The 22,570-nt window shown below is 42.3% G+C and overlaps 1 protein-coding gene and 1 pseudogene across 1 annotated transcript; both read left to right on the top strand.

The window, feature by feature from the left end:
* Positions 1-8,391: 8,391 nt before the first annotated feature.
* On the top strand, positions 8,392-8,871 carry LOC127217127 (10 kDa heat shock protein, mitochondrial). The gene has a single exon (XM_051177960.1). The coding sequence runs from the start codon at positions 8,445-8,447 to the stop codon at positions 8,751-8,753; it is 309 nt and encodes a 102-aa protein (XP_051033917.1). The 5' UTR covers positions 8,392-8,444; the 3' UTR covers positions 8,754-8,871.
* Positions 8,872-15,610: 6,739 nt separating this feature from the next.
* The window catches only part of LOC127217126 (protein regulator of cytokinesis 1-like), a 36,458-nt pseudogene continuing 29,498 nt past the window's right edge, over positions 15,611-22,570 (top strand).

Raw genomic sequence — 22,570 nt, 5'->3', positions numbered from 1 at the left:
AATCTGGTCTTATATTTCAGGCTACATTTGGGAAGAATTTACTATTGAAGAACATTGTCAATGTTCTAGGAAGAAATGAATGGAAATACATAAATTTATACAAAATAACCTCTGAAACCATTTTAATTTTTCATGCAACTTTTACATAAAAACAACAGGGTAAATAAGCACAGCTTAAACTTTATTGATTTCTCTTAATTTCTCAAAAACAAGTACCTCAATGTCACATAGCTATTCTGTGTTTTCAAGGAATTCCTGTGCAAAAAAGACAAGGATACTATGACTAAACACATACCACTGTTTGAATTATAGCCCCATGAAAGATATGCTTGTTTTTGCAAGACGTAGTTTCTCTGTATAGCAGTGCCTGTCCCTGGAATTTATTCTGTAGACCAGGCTGGTCTTGATCTCAAACATTTACATGCCTCCGCCTCCTGAGGGCTGGGATCAAAGTTTCACCTTTGGGAAACATAAAACCATTTGGGATACATGAGGAATAGGTATTACAAATCAGTAAGGCTCTGAATAATCATATCAGGGTAAATTGAGTGGCACTGATCTTTCTGCAGTGAAAACAAGTGGTACGGATGCTGCTGCCTTATTTGAGACAGCAGGCATACAGGCATTTAGGGGCTTGGATAGGAACCTTAGTAGGTATAGGCATCTGCACCTCCATGATATATGCCTGAAGACATGAACTCAATCACCAGAACACATCAATGGAAGATATGTCTTATGGCATCTGCATTCCTCAAATGCATCTCATGAGCAAACATACTGATACATAGTAAGAATAATATTTAGTCATTCTTACTGGGATAGTGCAGGCTCTTCCTGATTTTGATTATTTAGAGATCTTTCTGCAAAATTGGAGTTTATGTGAGTTTTGACATCCTAGTTAGTTTTGTTGTGTTGTGTTTTGTTTTATTCCCATTGGCTCCAGACCTTTACCAACCATTTTCTCTATCACAGGAAATTCTGGATAGGATTATTACTGAAGAGGAGGGAAGCCTCTTGAGACAGCTTATCAAAAGCATATATGTTGCAATCTTGGCATTGGGCTGACCTTGCCCCCAAACTATGGGCAGGACAAGCATGCCCAACATGGCCACATCATGGATACCTCTTCTCTCCCTCTTCTCTGCTCTGTGTTGGCTAACTTTTTTTGCCACCTTTCTTTTCCCTCCAACAATGAACTCCAGGTGGCCTCATTGAGTTTCTTGTTTGTGTTTGATTGCTAACTGCTGTAGCAAATGGACAACAATATCCATCTTTCAGGAAGAATTGAGTACCCTTTGTAGTGACTTACAGGTGAAGCCAGATTTCAGGTGTGTCAGTTTAGAGTGCTTGGGAGCTGGTGGGTATCCAAGACAGAGGAATATGTTGTCAGTTTAGCAATGCAAATGGAAAGCATTCTAGTTGGAGGAGGGATATATATGACAAATGTGGAAGGCAGTTAACCTATTCACCCTGCTTACAATATTTCTGTTTTACAGAGCATAATAATATTTTAACTTTAGGGAAATGGGAGGCATTAATGATTATTTGAAAGAGGAGGTATGGAAACATTGAATAAATTGATTAATTTGTAAAGTACTTCCCTCAAAACCATGAAAACCTCAATTCAATCCTCACAATTCTTGCAAATTAAGCCAGATTACAGGGTTGTGTTTTATGCCTTTCACACCAGTACTTTGGATGCAGAGGCAGAAAGTCTCCAAAGGTCAGCCTGTTCTACAGAGTAAACTTCAAGACAGCCAGGGCATCACATAGGAACCTTGTCTCGAGTGATAAAAACATAATGGTTGCTAGGTGGAATGAGAAGCTTCATTTCCAAAATACCTAAAAGTAAGACAGCAGCTGAAGATAGGTTGAGCAGTTGCGAGCATTTTCTGCTCATGCATAGGAGCAGGTTTCAGTTCCCAGCCCATGTGGTGGCCTACAACTGTCCTGAACTGCTATTCCAGGGAATCCAGCACTGACTTGTGACTTCAGTGGTCAACACACTTAAATACATATAAGAAAGAATCTCATAGTCTTGTAAATTAGGCTTTATGTAAAAACACAAGGTAGTCACTATCACCCCAAACTTGATTTCTGTCCTCCATTCATTCTTCACATATATGTCTGTGCTACCATCCACCACCACAGAATAAAGTGGATACGTAAGAGCCAATTATATATAGTGATACAAATAGTTATTACCAGACAAACTTTAAACTTTGTGGCTCTTTTAATGATCAAAGCTGTACACCACTCAGCCATCCAGAATGGTTCTGAAAATATGGGACACCCAGGGAGAGTTGAAAGATAATAAAGAGGTATCTCCTGTTCCAATGACTATTAAAGTAAAAGCATATCACCCATGTCTGTAGATGGAGTAAGACTAGCAGTCAGACTGCCTTTCAAAGGTAAGGATAATTGATCCCTGGATGTGAAGAACATTCAGGAAGACCATGGCATTAGAGCATTTTCCTTACTTTAATATAAATGATGTAGCTTTGCTACATTAAAAAAAAAACTACTTTTTTTTTTTCTTAAACACTCAATTTCACTCATGTGAATTTAGGCACATGAGAACCTTTGGAATATACTATTAGATCTGTTTTCCCTGAATATAAGGCAATTTTTAAACAATGATAAGTGAAACTATATTTTTACAATATATGAATAATACTCACTCTACTGCCTTCTTTATCCACTAGGAATCGAGCAGGATCTACTGTATTCATAGTAATTGGCAAAGAGGTGATCATGGGAATATTACTGTAAGTATTGTGTAATTTGAGTACTGTATTGAAAGTGAAAAACTGGCCGTGTTTATACTTTCAATATAGATTCTGCTGAGTACATATTGCTTTTGTCCCATTTGTGAGGATGGAATTTCATTAAGATTGTTTTTACCTTGGAGCAGGGCAATAATTCAGGGGTATTTTACTATGGTATAAATTGGAGCAATCTGTATTGACTACCAAGATATTACATGCACAGCTATAATTCAGGGGTGTTTTACTACAGTATGAAGTGTAAAAGGAAGTTGAGCATGGTGACTGATACCTGTAATCTTAGTACCTGAAAATGAGGTTGGAGTATCAGGACCCTGAGGTATTTCTTTGCCACATAACACAAGTCAAGCAAGAAACAAAGTCATAATTGTTCTTTCTTGCTAGAAGTATTAGGTGATCCTTTTTTCATTATTTTCTTTTCAACATAACCTACATTTTTGCCAGTTTACCTCTGTGTAATAGCCCTGTCCATCTTAGAACTTATTTAGTAATCAAGGGTGGCCTCCAACTCACAGATAACCACTGCCCTTCTGCCTCCGAAGTGCTAGAATTAAAAAGGTATGACACCACCCCAGGCTTAAACTGCCTTGTATGTAAATTTAACCATTTGGCATTCCTATTATTTTGTAGTTCCATTACCAACCTTGCACCTTACTATAGTCATATCTGGTTTCATTAAAAAAAAAAAAAAAGAAAGAAAGAAAGAGACAAGTCTCTATTAACTAGAAAAGAATTGGACACTCAAGTAGAATTTCTCAAAAAATGTAAAAAAGAGAGAAATCAGAAACATAAACTAATCTTATGCCTATGTATGATGTGGATATCACCTCTGACCCCACCATAGAGAAGCTGAACCTGTTCCAACAACCTGTGGCAACTTTGAGCCAAACAAAGGTATGCTGCTGCTGCATTCATTCCCCCCAAAAATTTCACTGGACTTTTATGTATCTCATAATAATTTTGTTTATTTTAAGAATTTAGGAATTAACAGTTTGACAATATTAATAAACAAATCATATTGTATATGAAAAAGTTGGAACTAACTTCTGATTCAAGGTTTGAAAAAGATGTAGTGTGTGAATTTCAAAGTGTATATTCTTTGTCATTGCAGAGTATTGTGGCACTACATACATGGCTTTTGCAGGTAATTTGTGCTCAGATTATGCAGTATCAACTCACTTGTATTTATCAATTTGAAAAACCTGACAGCTTTTGCCTTAATTTTAAATAAGGAGCCAGTGTGTATTAAGGGAGTCAGAGGTAGGCATCACTTCAGTTTTAGGCCAGCCTTGTACACAGAGTGAGTTTGGGGACAGGCAGGGCTACACAGGGAAACCCTTTCTCGAGTAAACAAACAGAAAGGGACAGAATAGGTGAAGACAACCAACCATAATACAATATGGAATATATCTCTTTGTATAGTGTGTGTGTGTGTATGTGTTACAAGGAGAGAGAGAGAGAAGCAGAGAGAGACAGAGACAGAACAAGAGAGAGATCACTTGTCAAAGTCAATTCAATTCCAAGTGTTCATCTTATTTATCACGTTCTCATTTATGAAGGTAGACTTTTCTGCCACTGAGACTTACAGATCTCTCTCACCTTTCCAGTGCTAATATGTAGTTGGACTTTCTTGTCAGATTTTCTTGGAACAATTCATCCCCGAATAATGACACAGACATTTCTAAATTATGAAAGATTGGCCTTTAACTTAACCTTGTTCCCAACGATTTCCTATAACTTAACATATGTCTATTAGTCTATTGTCTATTATTCTGTATTTGCAGCTCCCTCCCTGTCTTCCTGGCATGGGTCCAGGCCTAGATTCATTCCCCTGAGTTTTTCTCTCAGCCTAGCAGTCCTGCCTAAACATTCCTTTTGAGCTATTGGCCATTTAGCTTTTTATTAAACCAATTAAGTGCCTTAGGCAGGCCAGGTAAAAAGCACCATATTTTCACATAGTGATTAAATGTCCCACAAGTTTAGTTTTTAATCATCCCCTTCTAGATTCAGCATTTTTCTTGATCTCAGGTCCTTAGTGTTTAGTACTTTATTGACTGAGATACCTACTCAGCCCCTATTTTGCTTTTTTTGGTGATAGAGGCTGAACTTAAATCTTGTAGTATCAGGAATTCTAGACCCCAGCCAATGACCCCTAATTATAGCCCATAACTTACTACTTTTTAATTCAGAAACAAAATCTAACTCACCTTTTGTGTGAATAAGAAATGTAATAAAGATTAATTAATGTCTCAAAATGCATAGCACTAGCCATTTTAAGTAAACTAATGCTTATTTATGTTAACAATATAAAATTTTAATCCTGAGATGATCATGGTGTTACATGCCTTTGAACCCAGTATTCAGGAGCCAAAAGCATGACTCTCAATGAATTCCAGGCCAGTCACAGATACATAATGAGGCCCTTTCTTAAAAACACAACATTGGAAGAGATAGATGACTAAAAGTTCAAGCATACTGACTGTACTTACAAAGGATATGAGTTAATTCCCAACAACCACATGGTAGCTCACAACCATCTACAATGAGATTTGGTGCCCTCTTCTTTTCTACCAGCAGACATTCAAGTAGGATACTACATATGATATATAACTTTTAAAAATGAAATAAAACGTCCTACTGGATACTTGAAATGCATCACTGGGTCAGCTGTCTCAATGTGTTTCTGCAACTTGATCTTGTCCTCTCTCTCTGCATCTGGATTCTAGTTAGACTCAGTGTTTAGTTATGGGTGTTTGCTTCTGTGTTCTACAGATACTAGATGAGGGCTCCATGTAGTGCGTAAGTTAGCTGTTGATCTCATTTTCAAGGAAGGTCATTTATGGAAGCCTTTCCACTGTTGCTCAGATTGATAGTTGGAGTCAGTCTTGTAGGTCTCTAGATATATCTTTAGGTTCAATTTTCTCTTCAAACCAATAATGGCTTGCTCTTTTATGTTCTCTCCCTCTCTACCATGTTCTACTTTTTGTGCCTGGCTTACCTCATTCAGGATTGTTTCTCCATGTACCATCCACTTGCCTGTGCATTTCAAGATTCTATTTTTTTTTTTTTTGTAGATTAGTAGTCCATTGTGTAGATGGGCCACAACTTCTTTATCCATTCTTCAGTTGAGAGGCATCTGGGTGGCTTCTAGTTTCTTGCTATTACAAATAATGCTGTTATGGGTATAATTAAGCACTTGTCTTTGTTGCATGAATGTGGATAATTTGGGTATATGCCTATGAGGGGGATTGCCAGGTCCTGTGGTAAACCAATTCCCATCTTGCTGAGGAACTGCCATCGCTATCTCGAAAATGGCTGTACAAGTTTGCACTCCCAAAAGCAGTGGAGGAGTGTTCCCCTTTCTACACATCCTCTCCATCAGTACTCAGGAGCCAAAAGCATGAATCTCAATGAATTCCAGGCCAGTCAAAATTACACAACACAACACAAAATTACACAACAATGGAATAGATAGATGACTAAAAGTTCAAGCACACTGACTGTACTTACAGAGGATATGAGTTTATTCCCAACAACCACATGGTAGCTCACAACCATCTACAATGAGATTTGGTGCCCTCTCCTTTCTACCACCAGACATTCAAGTAGCATACTACATATGATAAATAACTTTTAAAAATGAAATAAAACGTCCTACTGGATACTTGAAACCCATCACTGGGCCTCTGCTCGAGAGGCCTCAGCTAAAGACCGCCAGATCTCTGTTAGATCCACCAATCCTCTTGCGAACATTCTGAGTCCCTGCATACCGAATTGTTTTAATTAATTTATTATTTTTTATTTTACATGTCAATTCCTATCCCTCCCTCCCTCTTACATTATGTCCCCCTTCCCATGCACCCTGACCACCTTCCCCTCCCATTCACCCCCACTCCACATGTAGGGCTATGCCATCCAGGTGGGGTCATGTATTTCTGACAATGAGAGTTCAGTTTAGGGTATGGTTAGGGTTAGGGTTAGGGTGAGTGTTATGGTTGGTGTTAGCATTCGGGTTGGGTTCCTGAAGCCCAAGGAAGGAGTGAGAGCCCATGCCGAAGATAACAGGAAAGGAAAGTAAACTTCAGATAGGAGAGAGTTTCCCCTTAGCCATCTATGTAATTATTTGGGACCTTTGCTAAGCAATCAGTGGGATACGAGATGTGGGAAGAATCATTTGAGGCACACAGAGATAATGTGACCCAGAGCCACAGGTCAACACCTCTACCAGAGCTGATTAATAAAGGAACAGGGCCCTGCTGATATCTTGCACCTGGGTTTTCCCAAGGATCCAGAGCTCTTGGGGTTTGTATTGCAAAAGGAATGGGGGAAATGTGGGTAGGAGCAAGATGTGTAAACTGATGGACTACCTCTGAGGTCTACACAGAGAGGGAAACTTTGGAAAAACAGGGAGGGCCAGAATCAGGGTTTGGTGAGACAGCAGAACCTGGAGCCCATGAGACAGAAAGGTGAAACAGGAGCCCAGGTCTGATGAAGGCACATGAATTTTACATCCTGTAGTGATTGTTGCCTCAAGGGATGGAGTCACCTTTGATACGTGTGACCTTCCTGGCAGAGGTTGAGGAGCTGTAGTTCTGGAGAACCCTGACATGCCCTTGGTCAGCACCCAAAGAGGGAGCAGAGGCGAGGAGAAAGTCACATCCTTTTCAGAGGAAGTAGTGCAGCATGCAACTTAGGGCTCCATCCCACAGCTGCCTGCAGTCTAAGCATAGAGAGGAATGCTGCATGGCAGGCAGTATCACTGAACTTCCAGGCCAGGACTGCCTAGTGGAAATTGTACAATGATGTTCTGTGTCTTTCCAGTCCACACACAGAAGCCACCAGCTACAAGTGGCTAAATGATTGTCATAATTAACAGTAAATTCCAGGCTCTTTCTTGACAAAAAATAGGCTTAGCTGCAAGTTTGTGGTATTGAGGAGTACTTGGCAAATGAAATTCCACATGAAGATGCGACCTACACTAGTTACTGTAGTGAGGCTACCCTGGACGTAATATCAAAATCCTGGAGACTGTAAGGATGTGGGCAGCTTCTGAAAAGGTCAGAGTACCTAGTGTGAGATATATGACCCAGGAAATACAGGAGAAGAGCCATTTTAAAATTCTTAATATCTATCTAAAAATACATAAGAAAAAACAATAGCTTCATATACATAGTAGTATCAAAGTTTCAGTTTTACTTTCAAAATTTTTTATTTATTAAATGTGCATGCATTTGTTCCTGAGTGACAGGAGCCTTCAGAACCCAGAAGAGGGTATCAGATCCCCTGTTAAAAGAATTACAGATAGTTGTAACCACCATGTGGGTGCTAGGAATTGAACCTGGGGTCCTCTATGTGCACTTAACCACTGAGCCAGGTCTTGGTGCCCCAAGCCCTGCAGAGCTGCATTTGTTCTGAAAAGTGAATTGTATGTGTTCCTTTGGGACTGTGGCTGATACGTGCTATTCATCCTTAGAGGTAGGTTTCTCACCTGCAGCAAAATGCTGTGTATTTTTAGACTTAAGAGTTAAAACTCTGTTTCTAGAAGCCAGGTATGCAAGGGTCAAATTCCTCAGGGCTCAATTTTTTTAAAAAAAAACATATCCACTCTCCTTGCAGCGGCGGCCCGAGTGCAGAGTCTGAGCTGCGGCGGCGCGAGTCATGGCTGGACAAGCTTTCAAAAAGTTTCTACCGCTCTTTGACAGAGTATTGGTTGAAAGGAGTGCCGCCGAAACTGTGACCAAAGGTGGCATTATGCTTCCAGAAAAGTCTCAAGGAAAAGTATTGCAAGCTACAGTAGTGGCTGTGGGATCAGGCTCGAAAGGAAAGGGTGGAGAGATTCAGCCGGTTAGTGTGAAAGTTGGAGACAAAGTTCTTCTCCCAGAATATGGAGGCACCAAAGTAATTCTAGATGACAAGGATTATTTCTTATTTAGAGATGGTGACATTCTTGGAAAGTATATGGACTGAAATCACTGAAATGGTATCACATGAAGCTGCCCATTCCGCCGACATTCTGAACTATTCATCATGTAAATAATTTCCGTGCCTCCCTTTTATAATAAACTGATGATGCCTAAACTAATAACAGTCATTGTCTCTGAAGTTTAGTATCGCTGTACTGTTATAAACATTTCTGAATAAAATAATGTAAATAAAAAAAATATCCTCAAAGCTTTCCAAACAAACTAAGGAGTTTGGACTTAATCTTGTGGGGAACTAGAAGCTCTAGAGGGTAGTTAGGTAACAATGGAAATCACCAAGATGAGCAAATGATTGAAAGCTGCATGGCCTTCATATTAATAAGGTAAGAATATAGAATCCCGGGATTCATTTAGTGGCTCACACCCGTGCAGTCATGGCCCCCTCTTCTCTTCTTTAGGAAAGTACATAACATGAACTTCAGTGTTGCAATTGTCATAGATGCTATGAAAGTAATCTGAAGAAAGAGTTCTCCCACAAGCCAGAGTAGCCTCCTCTGAGCACTAAAGCTTGTCTGAAAACTCTGCTTCTGGTACACCAGGCACCCAAAAGAGAAACAAACACCTCAAAGATCTGAGTTCGCTCTACGGCTCAATCCTCTACAGAGCTCTGAGTAACCAGTTAGGGCATATGGAGGGATTTTGAGAATTTGTTTTATTAAATACAGTTCTTCCTGAGGACTAAGTTATTGTATAAATTATCTAAAGCAGAAGTAAAAGTTAAAAATCATTTCCAGTTATTTGCTACTCTTTACTATCAGCTAAGGTCTTGTGGCTACCCATGTATATGCATGGTGAGAATTCAACATGATGGTTTGCCACTAAATGACTTCTCCCCAACCCCACCCGGTGATATGTTGGAAGCTTAATATAGCCTAAAGTTGAGGTATTTGCACAGAAATTAACAAGCAGATGAGAGATTTTTCTGCATAAAGGTAATATACATCTGTCAGTCTACCATTAATATTCACAGGCTGCATCACTCTCTCCGTGTAGAGGTCCCCCACGACCACTCTCTTTGTAATTGTAGTAGTCCATCACTCAATGAATCATCTCAGATAAAAGTTACCAAGTGCATATTTAGGGTGGTGTGGTGATCTGACTACTTTATTTGCATTTACTTGGACTGGGTGATTCTTTATACTACACACACACACACCACAGAGACACAAAGGCAGAGATTTTCACTTACTGAGCCTCACATATTGGGGTGGCTTCCCAAGGCAGCTAAGACCTGGTCCCTGGGGTAAGGACTAAAAGAAGGGCACTGCCACCATTGTATCAACAAATCCCATGGTAACTGTCCTGGGTATTTTTCTGAGGTGTCCAGTTCCTAAATGTCACTATGTGGCTAAGAACCCTATAGGAGAACGAATTTGTGATACCCAAAACATAAGTACATAGCTGGAGGCAGCAACAGCTGTTTTATCCAAACTATTCACCATCATGCTGTTAGGTAGACCCCCTACCAGGACCGCTGGGGCTGGAGATGGCTCATTGGGTAAAAGGTCAGGGACAGTGGCACATGACTATTTCTCCAAACACTGAGGAGAGGGAAAATATGGAGACAGGAGGATCCCTGCAGTGCATTAACCAGCCAGCCTAGCAGAATCCATGAGATCCAGGTTCAGTGAAGGGCAGTTTCTAGGCAGTAACTCATTTGCTGCTGAGATTACCTTTGCTAAGGGATTGACTCCTCAGGAATAGCTTCATGACCTTGGACTTGATAAGGAAGAAGTTGGGCTTTTTGTTGTTGTTTGGGGTTTTTTTTTGTTTTGTTTTTGTTTGCTTTTATGTTTTTGTTTTTTGAGACAGGATCTCTCTGTAATCACTATGTTAAACCAGGCTTGTCTCGAACTCACAGATTCTCCTGTCTCTCAAGTGCTAGAATTAAAGGCATCTACTACTCTCCTGGTAGGACAAGATAGTGTAAAGTAACACATGAGGAAAAAAAAGGTCATGAAGACAACTTTTTTAAAAAGATTGTTAGATTTGTTTGTTTTTAATATTTATTTTTATTTTGTGTGTATATGTCTGTGTATATATAGAAGCAACTATAGGTGCCCTCAAAAAAAAAAAAAAAAACCATCAGATCCCCTACTATCCCCTACTACACCTGGAGTTACAGGTGGTAGTGAGCTCACCATGAGGATGCTGGAAACTAAACTCTAATCCTTCTGCTTCCTTGTTTACTTTTTGAGATAGGGTCTCCAATAACAGGCTAGCCTTGAATTTGCTATGTAGCTGTGTAGCTGAGGATGACCTTGAACCTCTGATCTTCCTGCCTCTACCTCCCAAGTACTGGGATTATAGGTATACACCACCATACATACCCAGTTTATGGAGAACTAGGAATAGAGCCCAGGGTCTCATGCATGTTAGGCAAGCACTCTAAACACTGAGCTACATACATCTCCAGCACAAATTGAACTTTCTTGAAGTTAAGAATTCTCTCCAATAGAAGACACTTAAAATGAGCCAGAAAGGCAACACAGTAAGAAATGAAACTGTTGGTATATAAAAGCAGACATAGGGCCTGTAGCCAAAGAAGGGAAACAAATGTAAACCAGCAGAAAAAGACAGCCCAGTAAAAACCTATCAAGGGCTCAGGCTGATGGCCCAGTGAGCAAGTGGAAAGGTTGCAGACTTGTCAGTTGTCAGGGAAATCAACAGGCAAATGGAACCATCAGTGCACAGTCATAAGTCTACACAAAAATTTAAAAATGGAACTGCAGGGCCAGTGAAATGGTAAGGTCACTTGCCTGGGTCCCACAAATGGTCTCTGACTTCCACTCATGCTGTGGCACCTGCCCCAATAAATGCTTCTTTAAAACACACACACACACACACACACACACACACACGAACACATACACACATACACACACATACACACACACACACAGAGAGAGAGAGACAGAGAGAGAGAGAGAGAGAGAGAGAGAGAGAGAGGAACAGCTAGAATGTGCACACTAGTTCTGTTCATAGTAGCCGCAAACTGGAACAACACAAATATCCAACAGCGATAGAGTGGAACTAGGCATGGGGGGAAGTAGACAGGGGTGGGGGTGGGGGTGGGGAAACCTATAATCTGAAGCTTAAGTAGCCAGAGTGCCTTCTGCTGTATTGTGCCTGCTTTCTTTACTGTTTGAAGGTCAAAAGTTCTGGGATAGGTTGTTTAAGCTTGTTGGGGTAGGGGTGGGAGTAGTAGGGGTCGCAAATATAGGGGAATTTCACGGAGAGGTGGAGGGGATCTCATGCCCTGCCTCCAAATGTTTGAACTTGCTGGGAAGTTTTTCTGTGGGTAAGAGCAATTGTTCCATCCACATTGGATGTCAGAAATATATGCAATGAGAATGGGGGCTGGCAGTGCAACAGCAATCCTCCTTAAAAATGGCTAAATTCTTTTCTATCATCTTAAGTGTCTAATGGGAGAGTGGCCACAGAGTGAACTTCTCCTCCTTGTTCCACACTCAGGGGAGAGAAACTGCTCTAAAACAAAGGAGATGAAGGCAGTTGCTCTGGGAACCTGCAAAATGGCTCTCACATCCATTAGCGAGGCTTGCTTGGAGCCAGGGTCTCATGGAATAATTTCCCTAGAGTGCAGATCTGGCTCCTGGTGTTATGTAGAGTAGCCTTGGCCCACTGGATGATGCCACTGGGCCACTGAGCTGTGTCCCGTGGAATGTGGCCATAAAGCCAAGAGGTCGTCCAGACTGTTTCTATTAGTGGAACATTGTTTTGTTCTATAAATCTGACCTCATAGGACCCAGACCTGGGCAACAAGGTGCTTGTCTTAGAGCAGACTTACTCCTACACCACCCACAGCTCTGATCAGGTTTATATGTCTTCCCTTTAGTGTCTCTCTGAGCAGTTGGCCTTGGGTTACGATCATTGACAGACATAATTTAATTTGTTTTTAAGTGTCAAAGAACCCAGTTGCAACAACTGAAAACAGAAGAGGGTTTCACTGTCTCCACCCTACAGGGTTCAAGGAGTCTTAACTGCCAAGCTGAGGTGCTGCTACTTACTGCTCAAAGGAAGTCACTAGTGCCAGCGTCTCTGGCACAGGGTTCAAGACACTGGACTTTACCTGTTTCTTGTTTCCACACCATGGCATGAAACATCTGTCTATACTATTAAGGGCGTCCTAATGATGAGGTGGCTTGGGGAAGTGGGAAGTGAGCTAACCGTTTAACTGTTGCTTTCTCTAATTTGTTCTAATTTGAAGGGAGGAAGGAAAATTCATGAGTCATTGGCAACTCTTTTTTTTGTTGTTGTTGTTGCTGTTAATTATTTTTTGGGGGTGTCTGGCTGAATGTTGGTGGTACATGTCTTGTTCCCAGCACTCGAGAGGCAGAGGCATTCAGATTTCTGTGAGTTCCAGGCCACCCTGGTCTATAGAGGTAGTTCCAGGAGAGGTCCCAAAGCTACACAGAGAAACACTGTCTCAAAAAACCAACAACAATTTTCTTTTGCCTATGGGTGTGTTTTCTGAATGTTTATCTGTGTATGCATTAGTACAGTGCCTGTGGAGGTCAAGAAATGGGCTTCAGATCTCCTGGAACTGGAGTTACAAATGCCTATTGGTATTATGTGGGTGCTAGGAATTGAACCTAGGTCATCTAGAAGACATCCAGTGTTCTTAACTGCTGAGCTGTTTCTCCAGCTCCATCATTAACAAGTTCTGACCATTCCAGCAGTGGTGCAAGGGCTTGGAGTTTAAGCTCCTGGTTTGGTTGCTGTAGTGATGCTAGGTCAGTGTTCTCTTGTTGTAGTTGGTCTGGTCATTATCTAGACACTAGTAACAGAGTCTTCTAGACCTACAAAAGAATGCAGTAATCCTCAAAGACCACATTCAGGATTGCAATAAGAAGCAACTCTTATTATTCAGCTCTACTGGATCAAAACATCCTAGGCACTAACTTACAAAGAGGAAAGATTTGTTAATTCACAACTCTGCCTCTAGTAAAGATGAAGTTTGGCAGAACGTCATATCCTAAATACATATAAGAGGACACATCCACAATGACACCAGAATAGGAAGCAAATGACAGGATTCCCCTTAGCTCCTTGGAAAGCTCACCCCAATGACTTCTGAATTGGCCCTACCTCCTAAAAATCCATAGCATCTTTCCACCCATGGAAACACAGCCTCTAGGTGTGGATCTTTGGGGAATCCTTAACATTCAAACCAATCCAGTTATCCTCCATGCTGTCTATATCTCCTGAAGACCCAAGTCCTTGGTCAAGGCTGCAGCCATTTGCCCTTGGGTGATCAGCTTCCTTCCCTTCCAAGACCTCTCTGGCAAGTCTGTATCCCATCATCCCACCAAGCCCTTGGCCTTCCCCTTGATTCTCTGTTGATTCTCACTTCATTCCAAAGGATCCCCTGTTGTGATCTGTCTGCCCACTGAATGGTAACTGCACAGGCTAGATGAGGAATGTGAAAAGGCTTCATCGACACAGTACTTCTGGTCAGGAAAACACTCAACATCTCACCATCCATCCAGGGGGATGGAGGAGTGCAGTGGGAGCCATCACTGTGCCTCACCCTGGCCTGGCTAATTGTCTATCTGTGTATACTGTGGGGTGCTGAGTCAACTGGCAAGGTAGGCATGATACCATTGAGCCTGGGTGGATTTGAACGTGGACAGAGGGGTGTCATAGTGAGCTCTGCAAATATTCACAGACAGCCATGGAGAGTAAAGTGCCTGCCATAGTTAGCTTTAACTGTCAGCTTGACATAGTCCAGACTCACCTCACCTAAGAAGGGAGTCATAGTTAAGACGTGGCCAAGAGCAGATTGGCCTATGGGCAAGTCTGTAGAGGATTGCCTTGATTATTATTATGTTCATATTGAATCAAGATTATTCACTTGATTATTTTATCATTACTTTATAAATGTGGTGGTCTCAAATCTCTAATTTATATAGTGTTATGTCAATCAGCTGATGATTGCCTTATGAGTTGATTTAAAGGGGCCATCCCACCAAATAAACCCTTTCTTCCCCATAATTGCATTTGTTTAAAAAGGTTTACTACAGTACAGAAAGAAGAGTAAATGGTGCCATAATAAACTACAATATTTACAGACAGCTACAGAGAAATGGACGCCATAATAGACAGGATATATTAGCAGAGGCCAAGGGGGAACTTTTAAAGGCAAACATAGTGAGGACTATGCAAGATGTTTTGAGGTGTCTTTGAGCACAGGGACTGACAACAAGCAACGCCTCAGTCCCAGACTGAACATAGCTCTAGGCAGATGTTCTTTGACAAATTCCTGAGGTCTTTTTGTTTCTGTATGTTTGGTGGCAGTGGCAATCAAGCAGTCATATATGAGAACCCCTCTTCATAGCCTCCTGGCCTTATTTACTTTTATATTAGAGTTTATTAAACATGACCACAGTTATATCCTGAAAACCTTCAGACCCTGTAAAAGAATTTTAGTGCATTTTCCAGATGTTACCAGCTGTGGGCAAACTCCTAAGACATTTGACCCAAAGATTGTGCCATCTTCTGAGTTGATGTGAACAGGTTCGCTGGACTCTGTCTCCAAGTCATCTGTGCTCTTCTCTGATTGGGGCAGCATTAGGCTCCATAAAGATCTTCCCTTGAATGGGGTTTTCTTTTACGCTCAATTTTTAGGATCCCACAGCACTTATATTATTGAGTCAATTTCATATACTTTAAATTAAACATTGTGTACAAACATCTCCATTTCAATGAAGATAAACTGATACTTTTAAGTGGATTTTTGCACAATGTTGGCAAAACTATTTCTTCCAAGCTGAGGCTGACTCCACTCCTGGGTTCCCACAGGTGGTGTATTTCACTGCATCAATGCCCTACTTTGTGCTCATCATCTACCGGATTCAGGGTCTCACATTCCACAGAGCCATCAATGGCCTGGTATACATGTTCACAGCCAAGGTACGGGAAGAACCCTGAGGGTGCACTCTCTTTCTCTATCTATCTATCTCTCTCTCACTCAATCTCTCTGAAACTCACTTGCACAGACATGCATGTGTGCATAAACACATGTCCTAGTTATCATGTGGGAAGTGTCCTCTTCACTGTTCCTCAAATCCTAATAGCACATGGAATGTTTTTTTTCCCTGGAATTGGATCCCTGTGGTCCACAGTACAAAAGCATGTAGCAGCCAATCTAGCAATTAATCCTCTCCTGAGGGAGCATCCCAGTGGTTGACATTGTACTGTATGGCAGTGGGAAGGGCAACTATGAATTCAGAGGCACCACGGTAAGCCTTAAGAAGTCAGAAGGAAACCTGGAAAGAGTCAAATATAGAGGCTGCCATGTTGTGCTACAAGGAGTTTTCTGACAACACTAAGCCCTGGCACCCCAGTATAAAAGGGATGCCTGACTACTACTTTGGAGGCTTAATCTGGTATAGTACGTGACCAGAGCATGGCATGTGATAGCACCTACTTAAATTGAAGTTTCCTCACAACTCTTAGAGAGATGAGCAGTGGTCTTGTGTTCCAGGTCTTGTGTGCCTCATCAACTGTGCCATCGGCCTGGTGTTCACCACGGAGGCTGGGAACTACTCGTTTGACATCTTCAATGACTATGCAGCCACACTGTCCCTGCTGCTCATCATGCTGGTGGTGATCATAGCTGTGTGCTCTGTGTATGGGCTAAAGAGGTAAGGAGACCCCAGATCCTGCCTGCTACAGGGGGCAGAGAAGGTTTAGAGCCACATCCATAAGAAAATCATCTTTCCTCTGTGCACATGACTGTTTTAGGTACCAGAACTGGCAGTTTGTTCTCTACCCTCAGATTTAGCTCTCTCTTGCTTCCCCAGTTTCCCTTTATCCAACAATTTCTATTTTCTTTCCTTTCCCCCTTTTTTTTTCTCCTTCCCTGTCTTGGCTCCTCTGTTGTTCTTTTGTTACAATTAGCACCTATTAAACACAAACATGAGACTCAGCACTCATGAAGAGAATGGAAGGGGGAGAGAAAGGGCAGAAGAGGGGAAAGAGAGAAGAGAGGGGTGCTCTTGCACGAGATGATCTCTGTTTTTTGCTTCACCCCTTGTCTTAGGGTTACTATTGTGATAAAATACCATTAGCAATAAGCAATCTGAGGAGAAATGGGTTTATTTGGCTTACATGTCTATATCATTGCTCATCATCGAACTCAAACAGTGTAGGAACCTGGAAGCAGAAGCTGAGACAGATGACATAGAGGTGTGCTGCATACCGGCTTCCTTCTGATGTGATGACTCTAGCTTGTGTGAAGTTGACTCAAAACCAGCCACCATACCTGTAGTATTGCTTCACCGACTGACTGCTGAGATTTTGTTTCTTCTGATTTATTGTTCTTCAGTGCAGCAGAGAATAAACATTCATTCCCATTACCCTCTGACATGGAATAGAATAGGTCAGCAAGATCCAACTGTGGCACAGCCACACCAATGGCTTCCCGATGCCCTTGCTTCATTCATGGTCACATTCTTTTCCCACTGCTCTCCAGTCCCTCCCTCACCCTTACTTCCCCTCACCTCCTAGGCCGAGCCCTTCAGCCTCTAATGGAGACTATCCTGGGAAGATCAGGACCCCATTCCCTGTCAGAGTCTCTGGTCCCAATATGCTTAACCTCTGGGTGGTTCTTGAGCTCTTTGATCTCTCCCCTTGTCATGACACAGCTCTGCAGACACTGCCTTGCTGCTCCCCTTCACCTGCACCCTACTTCCCAGCTCTCATTCATAGAAACATAAAAGATCTCTGTATTCATTTCCTGTTCTTCTTTGATCCTTATCTGCCCTTCTGATGCTCTGCTGCACCCTCTGAGCACAGCAGGACTCCACCATGGCCCTGCTCCTGAACCCAGCTGCCCAGGTCATAAGGCCCTCAGCAGCTTTGGTCCCAGGATTCAGGGCTCCTTCCTTCTTGAATGGTTAGTCCAGGCTGAGACTGGCTGGCCTACTGCTGGGTCTTTAGCACTTGTGTCTCAGTACCTCTGAGCCTTCCTGGCCCTGCCTGTCATTGGAAACCCTTAGCTCCTGCCTTCCTTGCCCTGCCTCTCCAGCCATAGCTACCATATTGGAGCAGCCTGGGCTCACATGGATGTGCCATCTGGCTTCCTCCCAGCACTAACTGGGGATGTCTGCTTACTTGGCTTATGGCTGCAGCTGGACATGGAGGTAACCCCTGACTGTGTTACCCAGCTGGCCTCATACTCTTTCAGAGATTCCCCCTCCTCCAATACCTGGATGACAAGTGTGTACTACCAAGCAGGTTAGAAAATAAGTTCAATCAAAGATAGGGATTTGAGGTCCTCACTACTTCCAACAGTGGGGACACCAACATTCTGAATGTCCAGTCATCTTGTACTATGTCGAACAGTGAGGGACTCCATGAGTACACTCTCACCCTGAGGCCATACCTGTGTTAACAAAACCAGGCAGCATGCAAAGATGTCAGAGGTTACAAACTGGAGTGGCAGGCTGTCTCTCTACAAATGAAACACTTATTTCTCCCCTGATTCCATAGGAATTGATTAACAGTGGTTTCTTGCATAGAGGCTGCCATGGAGAGCCACTGTTGGTAGGCTGCTCCTATCTCAGCACAGAAGCAAATGTAGCCAGAAAGATGTGTTTTGTTTTGTTTCTGATATGGCCTAGTTGCACCCTGACAGGCAGCATTTGCATTCTCGAACACTAATTGTTCAATGAATTCAGTTCCTGCTGTTAGTCAATGGTGAACAAAGTCGGAAGAGGGCTCATCGGGCCCTTACTTAGTATTGGTAAGGAAGAGCTCATATCTCCTTTAGTGGGTAGCTTCTTCCATGCTCTGGTGGCAGCTATTTGAATTTGGGCATACAGCCCAGGATCATATTGCATTTGAAACATCTTCTACCTCAAAATTTCCCTCTGCCATCAGCATATCAGCATTCTAGCCATTGCCGCCTTGAGCATTTCATTTTGTAGTTTCTTTACAAGCCTCTGAAAATTCTGATTTCCATAAGAGGTTATCTCCTGCTGCCAGAGTTGCTCTGGTTAAGGTATACCAGTCTGAAAGAGTAAGCCAAGTATATTAGCCACAGATTCTATGTTGGCAGCAGTATAAGGAGCTCTGTGGCCCCTTATTGAAAAACTGTACTTTTAACCTATTTGATGACATTAAAGTGGAAACCCCTATAAAGTGGAAACCTGTATGATGTCACCATGCACCGCCTTGTGCATCTGTTGTTTCAGAGACAGGAAAGGTAGTTACATTGTCTGACTCTGTGTGTTCCTGATAGGTAAGAGAAATCCTGGGGGCAGCCCCTTTAAGGGGTGCCTTGGTGGTGTTCCTTTGAGAAGTCTCAGAGGATTTGTCTGTCTTTAAACTTTCTAATTGGGCAATTAATTCTTGGTGTTCTTTTTCTGAGCAAATTTGTTCCTTAAGGTATTGAATTTTATCCTGTAATTCTTTCTGGGGGTTTAAGACTGGGCAAGCTAGAGGAGGAACCGTGGAAGGAAGTGTATAGGGCAGAGGCCATTGTTTTAATGAAGGCCAGTCTGACACATGATATACTGCTGCTTTGTCCTCCAAGTCCTCCCAATCCTCATCCCTAAGGTCATCATCTGTGGATGGTCTGTCCTTAGTGACATTTTTAGTGATGGATACATATATATATATATATATATATAAATATATATACATATATATACATATGTACATACATATATATATATATATGTATATATATATTTTAGCTCCTAAATCTCTACTCTTGGGATTAGCTCCCAAATCCTTTTTAGAGTGTGTCTTTTTTACACTTTTGTCTTGGGTCTGTGGGTTAGTCTTTTTAATATCTTCAGTATCACTCTCAAATGACATGAGGTGCTTTTCCTCATTGGCATGTTCCTCTGAGTCTTTTTTCTGAGGTTCAAAATTTTTCCAAGGTCAAAGCCACACGGTTTAAGACATTTTTCTCCTTCTTCTATAATATTGGCAACAAGAGGGTCAGTTTGTGTGTGAGAAATTATTTCTTCAATTAAGTTCCAATATGAAAATGCTGTTATGGGGATTTTTTTTTCAGATCCAGAAGTCCTATAATAATCATTAACGTGTCTCCTACTCTTTTCCATCATTTCTCGTCTATTGTTGCCTCAGTGGGAAACCATGGACAAACCTCTTTCACAAAAATAAAAACATTTGAGGATATCTTACATTTGAAGCCTAACCTCTCTATCCTGAGTGCCAACTCATGTTGCTTCTTTCTTATCTCATTTGCATGGCTCACTTACCAAGGTCTGGAGACTGCAGGCTCCCATCTGCAGCTTCCTCTTTCTCTTTATCTTCTTTTGATTTGGCTGGCTCTTCCCTGGGGTGGCTTTCTTCACTGAAGCCCTCCTACTGGCCAGCAGGGTCAGTTGACAGTGACCCTGAGGGAGGGGGGGAGAATGAGGAGACAAGAGATGTGTGAGTGGAGGCAAGACAGTGATCTGATCAAATGTATGCATGCATGTATGTGTTTATGTGTGTATGTATGCATGTATGCATGAATGTATGTATGCATGCATGTATGAATGTATGTGTATGTATGCATGCATGTGTGTGTGTATGTGTGTATGTATGTATGTGAGTATGTATGTATGTATGCATGCATGTGTGTAAGTGTGTATGTATGTATTTATGTATATATGCATGAATGTATGTATGCATGCATGTACAAATGTATGTGTGTGTATGTATGTATGCATGCATGTATGTATGTGTGTGTGTATGTATGTATGTATGTATGCATGTATGTATGTACCACAGGGTTTAAGTAGTGGAGAGATGAGGGAATGGGCTGAAGGGAAGGTGTGAGGGAGGTGGAACGCCCTTCCAAGCTGAATGCAGGTGTTCTGCTATAACATAAGTTGTTATACAATAAGCCTGCAGCCGGGCTCTTCCAGGGTGAGTATGCATCATATATGCTTGACAAGAAAGCAGTCATAGGGGGAAATTACCAGTATGTTAGTATCTAAGAGAGTATTAGGAAAGATGGCTAACTTTGTTCTGGGGTTACTCACATTATGATCCAATATAATTAACTCTTGGATGATTCCTGGGCTCTGTGATCTCTCCCCTTGCCCTGACTCAGCTCTGCAGACACTGCCTGCTGCTCCCATTCACCTGCATCCCACATCTCATCTCTGATTCACAGAAGCACACAAGATCTCTGCACTCAGTTCCTGTTCTCCTTTGGTCTTTGTCTGCACTTGTGATGTTCTGCTGCACGACCCCACCATGGTGCTGCTCCTGAACCCAACAGCCACCAGCAGCCCAGGGTTTGGGGTCCTCAGTATCTCTGGGCCCAGGACTCAGGGCTCTTTCCTCCTTGAATGGTTGCTCCAGGCTGAGATAGACTGGACTGATGTTCGGTCCTTCAGCTCTTAGGCTGCATTACCTCTGAGAACCTCTGGTGCTGCTCTTCATTAAAAACAAGCACCTGCTTCTGCCTTCCTTGCCCTGTCTCTTCAGCCATAGTTGCCATATCGGAGCATCCTGGCTCACATGGGTGATGGGAGATGTCATTCTGTATATATGTTTCTCATACTTGTTTAATGAATAAAACACTGTTGGCAATAGGAAAGCAAGACAGGCGGGACTAGGAGGCAAGGAGGAAAGAGGAAGTAGAAGGAGGAGTCAAGATGGAGAGTCTGGAGAGAGCTGGGCACAAACCGGCTCTCCAAGGGTAAGAGTAGACCACGTGGAAATACAGAGTTTCTGTGCATTAATTGGGGCTGGACTGGTGGCTGGACAAGACAGGCAGCAGGCAGAAAAAGTTACTCTTTACATATGGCACCCACGTGGCTAATAACAACTTCCATTTGGCTTTCCTCCCAGCACTGACTGGGGTTGTCTCCATGCTTGGCTTGTGGCTGCTGCTGGACATGGAGGTAGCACCTGACTGTGTGGCCAAGGCTGGCCTCAGACACTTCAGGAGATGCTCTCCCTACCCATGTGCCTGGATGACAGGTGTGTGCTACTAAGCTGGCTAGAAAACAGGTTGAATCTTAAACAGGGATCCAAGTTCCTCCCTACTTCAAATAGTGGGGACATCAACATTCAGAGTGTCTTGAATTATGTCTGACAGTGGGGGACTCCATGAAGATACTGTCACCTAGAGGATGTGTCTTTGTTAACAAAACCAGGCAGCATGCAAAGATGTCAGAGGTTACAAACCAGAGTGGGAGTCTGTGGCCATTCAATGGTTGGGTACTCACTTGGCATTGTGAGGGCCCAAGTTCCATTGCACTAAATAAACATATGCTGAGGATATAGCCCAGTATTTGGGTGATTTCCTAACATATGTGAGGATCCGTGCTCCATCTCCATGACTAAACCCCAATACCCACAAAATCCCACCAGGTCCAGGGATCACTGTCAACATTGAAGGACTGAGTGCAATTCTCAGTTCCCCTTCGTGAAAGGAAAGAAACATCTCACCCAAGTTGTCATTCACCCCCATGTGATCCTACCCTGTACACACACACACACACACACACACACACACACACACACACTCACACACCACACAGTATACCTGAGATATGAAGAAGCAGGGCAGTTGCTGGTTCACAACTTTAAACCTAGCACCTGGGAGGTGGAGGCAGGTGGATCTCTAGGAGTTACAGGCCACACTGCTCTACAGGCCAGTTCCAGGAAACCCTGAACTTCACAGAAACCCTGTCTGCAAAACAAAGCAAAAGAAAATATTGGGTCTGAAGAGCACTATTTGCCCTTCCAGGGCACAGGAGTTCGTTTCCACTCTACAAAGTGGGAGTCTACCCAGGTTTCTGA

Source organism: Phodopus roborovskii, unplaced genomic scaffold (genome assembly GCF_943737965.1).
Source record: "Phodopus roborovskii unplaced genomic scaffold, PHOROB, whole genome shotgun sequence".
NCBI lineage: Eukaryota > Metazoa > Chordata > Mammalia > Rodentia > Cricetidae > Phodopus > Phodopus roborovskii.
The sequence above is the reverse complement of the archived record's forward strand: the minus strand, read 5'-3'. Positions and strand labels throughout refer to the sequence as shown.